This window comes from Lagopus muta, chromosome 5 (genome assembly GCF_023343835.1).
Source record: "Lagopus muta isolate bLagMut1 chromosome 5, bLagMut1 primary, whole genome shotgun sequence".
Taxonomy (NCBI): domain Eukaryota; kingdom Metazoa; phylum Chordata; class Aves; order Galliformes; family Phasianidae; genus Lagopus; species Lagopus muta.
The window spans coordinates 31,024,461-31,034,241 of NC_064437.1; the positions used below are offsets into that span (position 1 = coordinate 31,024,461).

Below are 9,781 nucleotides of genomic sequence, written 5' to 3' on the forward strand. Positions count from 1 at the left end.
CTGGGAAGAGATGGATCATTACGTTACTCTGGGAAGAGATGGATCACGACGTTACTCGGCTTCCCCCGCAAAAGAGAATTTGCTCCTTTCCAAGTAGCTCTGTCAAGCTCAGGCGTTTCTTCCTTGGACCAATTCTCCTCTTTGTGAAGGAGACGGTAAACGGACTCAGTGTCTTTCTCCCTCCCAAAACGGAGTGCGGGAGATAGCCTGCTTCATGCCTCCCGGCTTTCCGTGTGTGTCACGGGACAGCTGGCTGGGGCCCTTGTGGGGAAGGAGTTGGAAAGCTGGCTGCCTTGTGAATGGGTGGTAGTCCTTGAGCTGACTTTCTGGCTTGTTAGGAAAACGTTTCCTCCCAAAGTCGCCTGAGCCAGCATGGGTTCTTACTAACCCGGGAGGTTCTCATGTCCCTGCAGCAGTTGAAGCAGCCCAGGAACATTCCACAGAAAATGCGCTCTCCCTTCACACTTTGCTGCGTGGCTCCTGAGTGGTGCCAGCGAGCAATGATTGTCCTTCCCAGAGAGCTCTCAGCATGAAATGATCTCGTCTCCCTTGCGAGGAGTGGACTGCACTGCACTATCAAAGCCCAGAACTGCAGAGTCCCGCAGAGTTTTGCAAGGGGACGAAGTCCGTTGCGCACTGGGCTGTCGGGGGTTGGGGAAGGAGGAAGAATGAAAGGAGACTCGTTTCCAAAGCTGATGCTCAATGCCTTTAACGAGAAAAGGAGAAGAACAAGCGACAGCTGAGAGTTTCAGCAATGCCCTTTGGACATTCTCAGTAAAGCTCAGTGATAGCAGAAGACCAGGGATAGTCAGCAGGGGAAAGAGGGCGGGCGATGAGGAGGAGAAGTTGGTGGGAACTCGGCTCCTCTGCAGACCGTGGCCATGCCCTCAGGGCTGGCTCCAGGGCTGCCTTCAAGGCCCGTGGTGCTCATGCACAGGCAGGTGATCCACGGGCTTTAGCAGAAGAGGTTGCCACGTCCCAGAGTCCCACAGAGCCCACGGCCCAGCCCTGACCACCCAAAGCCCCCCAGGCCCAGGGAGCCCCCAGCACCGATGGGCACACTGCCAGCGCTGAGAGAGCTCCCCACGGCAGCGGACGCTGTGGATCCCACGGCTGTGCTCTGAGGGAAGGAGCTGAGGATTGGGCCCGGCAGCGTCACCACGACCGGTGGGGGCTGGATCGCAACGCTGGAGTCGGCACAACGAAGAACACACGGCTCGTTGCAGCTGTTGGCAAGCGGGGCTGGGCCGCAGGCGGCTGTCTGGCACGGGCTGTAGCACGACATGTCTGGCGGAGGAGGGGGTGACTCTGCAAGATGGAGGCGAGAGAGAGCTGAGGGCTCGAGCTGTCTCTCAGCGTGCTCTGGTGTCACGAGCCAAGAGTTGAAGGCCCTGCCGTGGCTGCTGAGGGGCTGTTTGTGAGTATTTGGGTAGGCTTGGGGTGGGTATTTGTGGGTAGTTTAGGGATGATGCCAGGGAGGGAAGCTCCGCCTGTCACTTGGGTGAAGCTCCTGTGCGGCCTGTCTTGTCCCTCCCCCAGCGTGCCCAGTGCAGGCCCTCTCCAACCCGCGCTTGCTCCCTGACCAAGGGTCCGTGTCCAGCCTGCAAGGACGTTTCCCTCACAACGCACAACCATCATTCTAGTCAGCCTCGAAGGCTGGCCTGGAACGTTCAGCTGTGAGATGAGGCTCCTCATCTCACCACATCCTGAGGTAGGTATGACGAAGAGGATGCCAACTCTTTCAGGGGGGATGAGTTTATCCTTGCTGCTATTGCCTCAGTCGGGGAAAGAAAGATGTTCTACGGTACAACAGAAAAGCATCACTCTCAGCATCAATCTGTGGAGGTCCTGCTCGTGAGCCCTTCTTCCCTGCTGGTGGTTACTGGTTCTTCCAGAGGAAGACCTCAGCTTGTTCCCTCAACGGCTTTTCCCTCTAAAAAGAGCTCTCCTTCTCCTCTGACAGCTCCGCCCTTCTGTCCCCCTCACTCCCCCTGCTTCTTTCAGAAGGAGACAAGTGCGGGCAAAGCGCAACAAGGCTACTGAAGACAGAAGCCACCAAGTGCTAAGACGTCTCTGGTGGGACTAGCTCTCCTGAGGAAATTCCAAGCCGTGCTACTAAGGCAAAAGGTGCATCGCTGCCTGAAGGATGGTGGAAGAAGAGGCTGGCCGAGGCACAGGTTAGAAATTTCTGGCCGCACAGCCAGGGCCTCAAACGGCTTTCAAAGGAACCCTCCAACACCCCGCTTCAGGTGAAAAAGCCACACTCCCCAGTTCCCTTCCCCAAATACAGACAGGCATGGTTGACAGTCCCAGACCGCTTGCGGAGGACAAGGCAGGAAAAAGGCACGCAGCCCCCTCCTAGGGAGGCGTTCTGACCACGAGCGGACAGAAGGCAAAGCGAACGCGGACTTACTGGCTTCACAGAGGAGAGCAAGGCCCAAGCAGGGAATAGAGTAGCTGGGAAACGAGGCACCTATTTATACTGAGCCTGACGGCCCCGAGGGAGCTGAAGTGGCCAAAACACAGAGCGCCTTCAGAAAGGGTAATTTTGGCTTCCCAAGCTCTGCTGGTAGATGAAAGACATTCCTCCTTCACCTGAAATGCTTAGCTCCCTTGTCACGCTGCGTAAGGCTGAAGCGATCTGCTTGATAGCAGTTCTGTTTCTTCCTCAGGCCGATGCTCGTGAGAGGACTCGTTGACACTGCTGGTGAAGACTTGCAGAAGAATCAGGCCGTGCGCAGGTGCGGTACACGTCCTCCCCTTCCCAAAGGGCGTGGCCCCCGCTTGGTAGGACTTTGCGCGTGGAGCACTGCAGAAGGGAACGCACAAGCAAGTGCAAGACGCAGTGACGGGCTGGGCCTGACCTGAGCAAGAGCGGTGCCGGCAGGCTGCGGAGGAGCTCAGAGCACAGGCAAGCGTCTGCAGGAGACTCAGCTGCCCGGCCGAGGGTGGAAGGTGATGTTCAGCCCGGGCCCCTAGTCATCTGGAGAGAAACTTCATGGCGCGTATGCAGGGAGGGAGACATCGAGAGCGTAGCTGGAGTGGGTCAGGCCGCTCCATGGCGAGTCGCTGCTCCCCCCGGCCGTGATGACGCACACGCTTTCCTGACCTGCAAAGGCTTCCAGCTGTTTCCTTTATTCGGGCAAGGTCAGAGTGTTTTCTGTGGGCAGGGCACGGGCTGTGCCTTACCAAACTGGATTTACTCATTTCACGCCTGGGGAGAGGCTGGAGCACCAGGAGGCCGTGATGAAGGAGGGAGGGAGGCTGCTGAGTCATGCCTGGAAGTGGGCCACCACCAAGTGGGTCTGCTTCAGCATTCCCTTGCCAGGCCACATCGGCCTGTGGCCCTTTCCCTAGTTGCTTGTTTTTTCCAGCCGTGCACCCAGAGAACCTGGCTTCCTCTCTCTTGGCAGGGGACAGAGAGGCGCAGGTAGTGCCTTGTAATTGCAAGGTGTCCCTAGCAGGCCACCTGCGACTGACCAGGAGGTGCTGAGCCACTGTTAGGAGCTTCTGCTCCACCTCACTCTCAGTCATCCTTCCACACGTTGGCGTCAGGGATACTGAGGGAAAAGAACTGAGACATGCTAAGGGCTCTCGGCACCACCTCACGTCCTCGTTCCTGCAGAAATGCAGCTTTTTGCACCGTGTTGTCACAGCCATTGGCATCTTGCCCGACCACTTGGCAGTGCCTTGAAATGCTCTCATGCTCCTCTTGGTGAAAGAACAGTCAAAGGAGGACAGCAGCAACGGGCCCTGATGCCCGTACTCCTGTCTCCCTCAGAATGTTTAGGAAGGAAGATGGTTTGAGAGTAGTTGACTTCTGTTGCCATGGTGGGTTGCTCTCCTTCCAAGCAAGTCTTCCCCCTGTATCAGTACCAAACGCTTTGCTGAAGTCCAGCTAAACAACCTCCACAGCCTTTTCCTCGCCCACCGTGCTGGCCTTCTAGGATAGCTGGAGGGAGCTCAGGTTAGTGAAGCAGGAGCTGCCGTGCGTAGAAAGGTGTGCTGACTGGCTGTGACCATTGTGTTGTCCTCGACGTGCCGTGTGATGGCACTCAAGACAATGTGCTCCATGACCTTCCCTTGTACCAAAGTCAGATGGAAAGCCTGTAACTCATCAGAGAGTCATAGAATCACGTGAGTTGGAAGGGACCTTTTTAAGGGTCACCTAGTCCAAGTCCACTGCAATCAACAGGGACATCCAAAGCTCGATCGGGTGCTCAGAGCCCCGTCCAGCCTGACCTTTATCTGACATTCTTTTACCGTCAGTAGGACGTTTGTTCTCTCTCCTTATGTTCATTGGGTAGACTCTTCCATCTGCTTCCTTGTGCCAGTTGGGCGGTCGATCACATAGTCCTGTCACAATTTCTGCCATGTTGGTCTTTTGCCTGACTCCTGCGCAGCGACGCTTGGCCCCTTTCATCACTAAGACAACTAAGTTGCATCCAGTCAAGCCGTCCTGTAACGCAGAGGGCTCCCTTGCCTCCTCTGCTTCCCTGCCTGTGTCTGCACTCCGGTCATGAAAGCCATCCCATCACGTCTCGCTGAGGCCTACGATCTCGTAGTCCTGAGCCTGGGCTAAAAATTCCCGTTCCCCCCTGCTTATTTCTCCTGACACGTGCATTTGTAGCGAGGCATTGAAGTTGGCCCCTGAATGAGATGGAGTGGTGTCGCTGCGGCCCAGCGATAGTTGCGGACGTCCATCTCAACACCCAAACCCACTGTTTTACAGTGAGGGTGGACAAAGAATGGGAAGGATGGCCCCGAGAAGCTGTGGAGTTGTCATCCTCTGAGATACTGAAACCTGACTGCACTACGTCCCCACCGACCAGCTCAAGTGGATCTTGCTTCAGCAGGTGGCTCGGACTGGCAAGTCTCAACAGGTTCCTTCCAACCTCCACAGTTCTGCTACTCCATGTTACTTCTGCTACTCTTTCTGCTCTGCTTGGTTAATTTTTCTCCTGCGCAACACACGCACACACAGACACGCAAAACCGACAAACAAACAACATCAACAAAAAAAGACAAAACAAAGCAATCCACAGGCCGTGGAGCTGGGACCAGAAGCACTTTCATGCGGGTCTCTCCCAGGCACCGTTCCTGTTCCAGCCTTGCTCTTGCCTTCTCAACCCATAGGCTTGTGATTGTCCTGGGAAGAGATGGATCATTACGTTACTCTGGGAAGAGATGGATCACGACGTTACTCGGCTTCCCCCGCAAAAGAGAATTTGCTCCTTTCCAAGTAGCTCTGTCAAGCTCAGGCGTTTCTTCCTTGGACCAATTCTCCTCTTTGTGAAGGAGACGGTAAACGGACTCAGTGTCTTTCTCCCTCCCAAAACGGAGTGCGGGAGATAGCCTGCTTCATGCCTCCCGGCTTTCCGTGTGTGTCACGGGACAGCTGGCTGGGGCCCTTGTGGGGAAGGAGTTGGAAAGCTGGCTGCCTTGTGAATGGGTGGTAGTCCTTGAGCTGACTTTCTGGCTTGTTAGGAAAACGTTTCCTCCCAAAGTCGCCTGAGCCAGCATGGGTTCTTACTAACCCGGGAGGTTCTCATGTCCCTGCAGCAGTTGAAGCAGCCCAGGAACATTCCACAGAAAATGCGCTCTCCCTTCACACTTTGCTGCGTGGCTCCTGAGTGGTGCCAGCGAGCAATGATTGTCCTTCCCAGAGAGCTCTCAGCATGAAATGATCTCGTCTCCCTTGCGAGGAGTGGACTGCACTGCACTATCAAAGCCCAGAACTGCAGAGTCCCGCAGAGTTTTGCAAGGGGACGAAGTCACTGCTGGTGAAGACTTGCAGAAGAATCAGGCCGTGCGCAGGTACTGTACACGTCCTCCTGCTATTCACATCTTTCAAGACTGTGATGGTTCCGCTATGGGATGTGTTTGCAGTGGTGCTGATGCTTGGAAAATGACCCATTGTTTCACCTTTATTTGGCCCTAGGGAATTTCAAAACCTCAACCACTCTTATCCAATCAGTTGTAAGAAGGTGTTTATGCTTGCGGAGTGATGTTAGAGCAGATGACCTCCAGACGTCCCAAACACAACCGTTCTGTGATTCTGTCATTCTTCCCTTATGACCTAACAGCTGACTGGATGAACAGTGCCATCAGTTTTTGTGGACTTGTTGTAGTCTCTCCCTCCTCCTGCTGTGAAAACTGGGTGAAACCCTTGCTTGGCCCTGCATAGCTGCAGCTTTTATTATGGACATCAGCTTTAGTGCTTTGGCTTGAAGTGCTGCCTGTGTATCTGCATTGCCACAATGCTCCTGGGTCACCTGCATATTTTTATAAATACATGGGATTGCCCTAACCCAAGTGCAGCACCTCTCACTTGGCCTTCTTGATCCTCATTAGTTTTTCATGGGCCCAGTTGTCCTGCCTGTCCAGGTACATCTGAATGGCATCCCTTCCCTCCAATGTGTCATCTGCACCACTCAGCTTGGTGTCATCTGCAAACTTGCTGAGGGTGCACTCGATGCCATCCCCTTTTCCCATTTACCGATGCTGGCACTCAATCATAGAAGGCCAGCAGATTGGTGAGGCACGATCTGCTCTTGGTAAAGCCATGCTGGCTGTCTTGAATCACCTCCTTGTCTCGTATGTGCTTTAACAAAGCTTCTAGAAAGATCTACTCCAGCTTCTAGAAGGATCTGCTCCATGATTCTTCCCTGGCACAGAGGTGAGGCTCACTGGCCTGTAGTTCTCTGGGTATTCCTTTCTATCTTTCTTAAAAATGGGAGTTATGTTTCCCTTTTTTCAGTCACCGGAGACTTCACCAGACAGCCATGATTATTCAGGTATGGTGGAGAGTGGCTCAGCAAACACATCAGCTATCTCTCTCAGAACTCTAGGATGATATCATCTGGCCCCATGGATTCATATATATTCAATTGCATGAGGAGGTCTTGAACTTGTTCCACTGTTACAGTGGGATGGAATTCTCTCCCCACACCCTCACCTGGAGCTTCAGGGTCCTGGCGGACATGGGAAGCCTGACCATGTGAAGTGAAGACTGAGGCAAAGCACTAATTGAGTACCTCAGCTATGTCTGAGGAAGCCAGATCTCCATTACCTTTTATCACAGGGGAAACACTCTTCTTGGCCAGTCTCCTCCTGCCTATGTACCTGTAGAACCCCTTCTTTTTATCTTTCACATCCCTTGCCAAGTTCAGCTCCATCTGTGCCTTGACTTTCCTAATCCTATCTCTAAACAGATGGACAACAGCCCTGTATTCCTGCCAGGCTACACAATCCTGCTTCCCTTTCCTGTACATCTCTCTCTTTTCCCTCTGTTTAAGCTGCAGGTCCTTACTCAGCAACTCCCCCAGCCTTCCTACCCTGTCTATCCCTTCTGAAAAGCCTGTAGCCCTCAATCAGAGTATTTCAGTTGTGGAATTCATCCCTCCATGTTTCTGTGATAGCAATTAAGTCATACTTTCCTAATTGTGGCACAGTTTCTAAATCCTCCTGTTTATTTCCCATGCTGCATTTACTGGTATAGAGGCACTCCAGCTTAGCTGCTGGCCTCATTGCCTTCTTGGACGATCTCAGTCACCAACTGAGAGGACAGAGAACACAACTTATGCTCCTGATCCCTTCAGCAGTTTGCCCAGAGCCCTAAATTCCCTTTTGATCACCCAAGAACTTCTTTTGCCTACTTCTTCATTTCCAGTGTGGAAAACTAGTAAAGGATAATAATCAGAGGACTTGACCAGGTGAGTGATGTTCCTAGAAACATCTCTCACCTGGGCTCCAGGCAGGCAACACACCTCCCTGTGGGAGGGGTCCAAGCAGCATATTGGGCCCTTGGTTCCCTTGGTTCTCCTCAGAAGGGAGTCCCCTATGATGACTGCCCTTCTTTTTTTTTTCCTGACTGACATTGTACCAATACAGGGAGCAGACTGACTAGTCTTGAGCAACTTCTCCTGCATGGACATTCATCAACATCCCCATCCCCCTGTCCCTCCAGCTCCAGAGCCTCATACTTGTTTTGTAAGGGCATCAGGGAAGTTGGGACAGGTGAGGAGCAGTCTGCTTGCTGCTCCGAACAGGGACTTGTTTCCATCCCTCTCCATAACAGAGGTCAACCCCTCCTACCTGACTGTCAGAAGGTAGATGATCCCCAACTGCTTAAAGAGCAGCCTTCTCCACAGTCCACAGTTCCTTCAGTGAGACCTGAGAACTGTCCCTTGTGCATCCCTGTTTTTGGAGATGTGCAGAGTTGGTGCACGAGTGTTTGTGTGTTGCCTTCTTCCCTAATAGTGAATCTCAACTTCCAGACAGGATTTTGTGGCCTAAGTTCTACAACCACATCTCATCCAGGTACACCTTACAATGACAGTTTTCTACACCACAGCTGGCAGCAGGAAGTACCACAGATGTCCCAGGTGAGGACATGCAGCCAATGACCATACCTGACTCGAATTACAGTGCCAGCAGTTCCTGGGGACTTGTACTCACTTCCACCTCCAGCTGTAAGAACTGGGTGAAACCTCTGCTTGGCCCTGCATAGCTGCAGCTTTGAGCATGGACAGCAGCCTTTGGGCTGTGGCATGAAGAGCTGCCTATGCATCTGCTTTGCAGCAGTGCTGCTGGGCCACCTGCATGTTGCTTGCAGCACAGCCATCCAAATCCCAGATCCTACTGACTCCACACCTCCACATTACCAGCTGACTGGCCAGCCTGCCTTGAGCGGTGCAGCAGAGGAGCAGGACCTTGTGTCTTTCTGTCTTGAGGTATGATCCTCAGCCCTGCTGAGGCCACATCTTGAGTAGTGTGCTCCGATTTGGGCTCCTCACTGCAAGAAAACACTGAATCCCTGGAGCATGTTCAAGAAGGGCAGCACAGCTGGTGAGGGGTCTGGAGAACAAGCCTTATGAAGATCAGCTGAGGAAGCTGGGATTGTTCAGTCTGGAAAAGAGGAGTTTCAAGGATAACTTCATCACTGTCTACAACTACCTGAACGGAGTTTGTGGTGAAGTGCGAGTCAGCCACTTCTCCCACGTAACTAGCCAATAGGACTAGAAGGAATGGTCTCAATCTGTGCCAGGGGAGGTTCAGGTTGGACGTTAGGAAATACTTCTTGTCCCAAGGAGTGGTGAGGCACTGGGATGGGCTGGCCCGGGAGGTGGTGGAGTTGCTGTGCCTGGAGGTGTTCAAAGAACATTTAGATGCTGTACTGAAGGCCATAGTTTAGGGAGAACTATTGGTGATAGGTGGACAGATGGACTGGCTGATCTCAAAGGTCTGTTCCAGTCTTGGTGATTCTATGATTCTACAATCCAATGCCACCCTGTCTCCAACCATTCCTCTATGTGCTGTTGTTTTTCTCATTCCTCCTCATTTAAGATTTTCCTGTCACACACCTGATCCAGTACCCAGAGCCACTACCAGAGAGAGAGAAAGGTCAGAACAACTCTCAGGAAAGACAGATACAAATCCTCACAAATACTGAAAGAGAGGCAACGTGAATCCTGGGAGGGCAGGGTACAAAGGATCTAGGGAAAAGAGGTGTCTCTGTGGAGTGGGCTGAGAAGCTGGCGACAGTGGAATGTTTTGCTGGGGAACCTGTATGTGTTTGAACAGCACTGGACAAGGGGAGTAAAAGAGTGGAAACTAGCTTATATTCAAAGTGCCCCAATTCTGCATGAAGCCCTCAAGAGGATGTAGGGGAAGCATTCTCCATGGTTTTTAGTGAGAAGTACTACTGGATAATTAGAGGAGACATCATAGATGTGAGCCAGGAGGGAGCTAGGTTTTCTAGTACATGTGGAGTGGGGTA

At 52.9% G+C, this 9,781-nt stretch overlaps 1 protein-coding gene across 1 annotated transcript; it reads right to left on the minus strand.

Moving 5' to 3' along the window:
• Window positions 1–955: 955 nt before the first annotated feature.
• Window positions 956–4,375, minus strand: LOC125693188 (beta-keratin-related protein). Its single transcript, XM_048944752.1, has 2 exons — window positions 4,264–4,375; window positions 956–1,308 (listed from the first exon to the last, which is right to left on the minus strand). The coding sequence occupies exons 1-2, from the start codon at window positions 4,373–4,375 to the stop codon at window positions 956–958; spliced, it is 465 nt and encodes a 154-aa protein (XP_048800709.1).
• Between the last annotated feature and the right edge of the window lie 5,406 nt (window positions 4,376–9,781).